General features: G+C 57.2%; 1 protein-coding gene across 1 annotated transcript; it reads left to right on the forward strand.

Moving 5' to 3' along the window:
* FZD1 (frizzled class receptor 1) lies at positions 1-3,304 on the forward strand. The gene has a single exon (XM_069859606.1). It carries the CDS (start codon positions 273-275, stop codon positions 2,016-2,018), a length of 1,746 nt encoding a protein of 581 aa, XP_069715707.1. The 5' UTR covers positions 1-272; the 3' UTR covers positions 2,019-3,304.
* Positions 3,305-3,885: the final 581 nt, after the last annotated feature.

Here is a 3,885-nt window from a genome sequence, read left to right on the forward strand (position 1 = left end):
CCGCTGAAAGGCAGACGGCGGGGCGCCTGGAAACCGGTCGGAGGGAGCGCGGCGCGGCGAGGGGCGCGGGCGCGAGGGGCCGGCACAAATGGTCAGGCGGCGGCGGCGGCGGAGGCGGCGGCGCTAGGCGGGGGCGCGGCGGGCGCTGCCGCCGGTGCGGGCAGAGCCGCGCGAGCGGCGGCCGGGGCCGCCTCTTCATGAGACGCGAGTTCGGGCCGGGAAGAGCGACGGGGCGGCGAGAGCCCGGGCGGGCGGGCGGCGCCAACTGAGCGATGGCCGAGAGGCGCGGGCCGGCGGCGAGCGGCGCCGGGGCGGACGGCGGACGGTGCCCGGGGCTGCCGCCGCCGCTCCTGCTGCTGCTGCTGCTGCTGTGGGCGGCGGCGCTGCCGGCCCGGGGGCAGCCGCCCGCGCCGCAGTACAACGGCGAGCGGGGCATCTCCGTCCCGGACCACGGGTACTGCCAGCCCATCTCCATCCCGCTCTGCACCGATATCGCCTACAACCAGACCATCATGCCCAACCTGCTGGGCCACACCAACCAGGAGGACGCGGGGCTGGAGGTGCACCAGTTCTACCCGCTGGTGAAGGTGCAGTGCTCGGCCGAGCTCAAGTTCTTCCTCTGCTCCATGTACGCGCCGGTGTGCACCGTGCTGGAGCAGGCCCTGCCGCCCTGCCGCTCCCTCTGCGAGCGGGCTCGCCAGGGCTGCGAGGCCCTCATGAACAAGTTCGGCTTCCAGTGGCCCGACACGCTGCGCTGCGAGAAGTTCCCGGTGCACGGGGCGGGCGAGCTGTGCGTGGGGCAGAACGCCTCGGAGCGGGGCACCCCCACGCCCGCGCTGCGCCCCGAGAGCTGGACCAGCAACCCGCAGCGCGGCGGCGCGGGGCACGGCGAGAGCCGCGGGCGCTTCTCCTGCCCGCGGGCGCTAAAGGTGCCCTCCTACCTGAACTACCGCTTCTTGGGCGAGAAGGACTGCGGGGCGCCCTGCGAGCCCGGCCGCCTCTACGGGCTCATGTACTTCGGGCCCGAGGAGCTGCGCTTCTCCCGCACCTGGATCGGCATATGGTCCGTCCTCTGCTGCGCCTCCACCCTCTTCACCGTCCTCACCTACCTGGTGGACATGAAGCGGTTCAGCTACCCTGAGCGGCCCATCATCTTCCTCTCGGGCTGCTACACGGCCGTGGCCGTGGCCTACATCGCCGGCTTCCTCCTGGAGGAGAGGGTGGTCTGCAACGAGCGCTTCGCCGAGGACGGCTCCCGCACCGTGGCGCAGGGCACGAAGCGGGAGGGCTGCACCATCCTCTTCATGATGCTCTACTTCTTCGGCATGGCCAGCTCCATCTGGTGGGTCATCCTGTCCCTCACCTGGTTCCTGGCCGCCGGCATGAAGTGGGGCCACGAGGCCATCGAGGCCAACTCCCAGTACTTCCACCTGGCCGCCTGGGCCGTGCCGGCCATCAAGACCATCACCATCCTGGCCCTGGGGCAGGTGGACGGGGACGTCCTCAGCGGCGTCTGCTTTGTGGGCATCAACAACGTGGACGCCCTGCGGGGCTTCGTGCTGGCCCCCTTGTTCGTCTACCTGTTCATCGGCACCTCCTTCCTGCTCGCCGGCTTCGTGTCCCTCTTCAGGATCCGGACCATCATGAAGCACGACGGCACCAAGACGGAAAAGCTGGAAAAGCTCATGGTGAGGATAGGCATCTTCAGCGTCCTCTACACGGTGCCGGCCACCATCGTCATCGCCTGCTATTTTTACGAGCAAGCTTTTAGGGAACAGTGGGAGAGGAGCTGGGTCACGCAGAGCTGTAAGAGCTACGCCATCCCGTGCCCCAACAACCACAGCAGCCACCACCCGCCCATGAGCCCCGACTTCACCGTCTTCATGATCAAGTATCTCATGACCTTAATCGTGGGCATCACCTCGGGCTTCTGGATCTGGTCCGGGAAAACCCTGAACTCCTGGAGAAAGTTTTATACCAGGCTGACCAACAGCAAGCAGGGAGAGACCACCGTCTGAGGCCCCTGCCCGCTAAAACCAGGGGACGGTGGGCAGCCGGAGGACCGGGGGTCTGCCTTGGGGAGCAGCTCCTTTTCCAGCCTGGCCAAACTTTGGGGACCCGCGAGGGTTTTCTGCAGGGAGAGGAGGGCGAGGCGGGTGGGGAGCCCTCCCTGCTCCTTCCGGAACGTCTCCTCACCGCGCTGTCAGGTTGGGGGAGAGGGATGTAAATAGCCTCTGTAAGATTTTGTAAGTATATTTGTATTTAAATTACAAAAAAATCTCACTTTTTTAATTATTTAGGACACTTTTAACCCGTTTGCAGATTTTGGTTCCTTGCCTCCACCCTCTTTTTTTTTTTTTTAAATTTGAAAAAGAAGTGGGGAGGGGGGTTGGATTTTTATTTCGTAGGGCAGGGTGGCAAAATCTGCCGGTAGAAAAAACAGCCACCAAGCCCTTTCTTCTCCCCCCTCCACCCCACCCCCCCCTTCGAGGTTTTGTAATGGCTTTTGTTGGAGTTTCTGCTGGATGAGCAGCAGAGCCCGGAGCGGTCCCAGTCCCGGGCTGCCAGGGGTATGTGGCGGTGGAGGTGGGATTGGGGAGGAGCGCCAGGGCAGGACAGACAGACAGCCGCCCCTCGCCTCGGCGGGACCCCCTCTCCCGGTTCTTTAAAACTTATTTAAATGCACCAGATAGTTGCAGAGGAGTTGGCCTGTTTTGTGGTAGGAGTTGAGGTTTAATGTCGTTTGCACCTGTAGCACGTCCGCAGGCTTGGGAGGTGGATGGGGACACGGATGGGGACACGGATGGTACCGCGCTGCCCTCTCGCTGTGAGCCGCTCCCCGGCGGCTCCTTTCCGCGGGTTAGCAGCGACGGGCTCAGTAATAACAGCTTCATCCGAAGAAAACACAGCACTCTGATTAATTTTTTTTCCCCTCTCTTAATTATATCCATAAGCTGGCTCTTCATTTGGGAAACACTAGAGCAGTTGCCGTTCCCCTGAATTTCAATCCAATTGACATTTAATTCGTTATGCATTATGAGGGTGTGGTGATTTTTTGCCAGTAGTAAAAACAAAGGAAGGGAAACCAGAAAACCAGAATGTTTAAACACTCTGGTGGGATGTGAAACCGTAAAGAGCCTCTGCTGTCTTTCCACCTCCCCCCCACCCCTTTTTTTTTTTTTCCAGTACAGTAATAACATTCCATAGTGCAAAGATAAGATGCCATGTGTGCAGCGCGTCTACTGCCTTGTGTGCTCCTGGGTGTGTGGGATTGTACTTAATACAGACAAAAAGAAAGTTAAAAATGAAATTGTAACTTTCGACAGATGCATTTGAATATTTAGTCCTCTGTATGAAAAACAGCAGATTGCTTCTCTCCTGACTGTATTGTTTTAAACTTGTTTTATATTACAAATGCCTGTATTTAGGTTCATAAACGTTATCTATGGCTACAATACCCTGAAATGCAAAATTATTTGAATTTGGTATGCATTTATTTCTGTTCATTATCACAAGATCATCTATATTTATAGAGGAATAGAAATTTATATATATTAAATACCATATTTTTAATTTCTCTGAAATAAATTGAGGTTTTGTACAAAACTATCTTGTCCCTTTACATATTCCTCTGATGAACTCAAATACTGTGTGAAAGCAGTATATATACTGCTAGATGTGTGGGATTCATTTTTTCTTTTCTTAGGTTGAGTTCACAGTAACAAGCTGGAATTCAGTGTAGGACTTCATTGTGCATTTTGTTTTTTATCTGTGGGCTGGTCTAGATTAATCCTTCAAAAGAAGTAATGTAAACTGTTCAAGATCTCTGACAGGGTATGGTTGGTGGTGTGAAATCCAAGAAGAGATCTGCTATATGGCAGCAGA

This window comes from Phaenicophaeus curvirostris, chromosome 6, assembly GCF_032191515.1.
Source record: "Phaenicophaeus curvirostris isolate KB17595 chromosome 6, BPBGC_Pcur_1.0, whole genome shotgun sequence".
Taxonomy (NCBI): domain Eukaryota; kingdom Metazoa; phylum Chordata; class Aves; order Cuculiformes; family Cuculidae; genus Phaenicophaeus; species Phaenicophaeus curvirostris.

Bases quoted from the DNA above. Each gene is read 5' to 3' on its own strand.
- FZD1 (XM_069859606.1), top strand. From the start codon at position 273: ATGGCCGAGAGGCGCGGGCCGGCGGCGAGCGGCGCCGGGGCGGACGGC.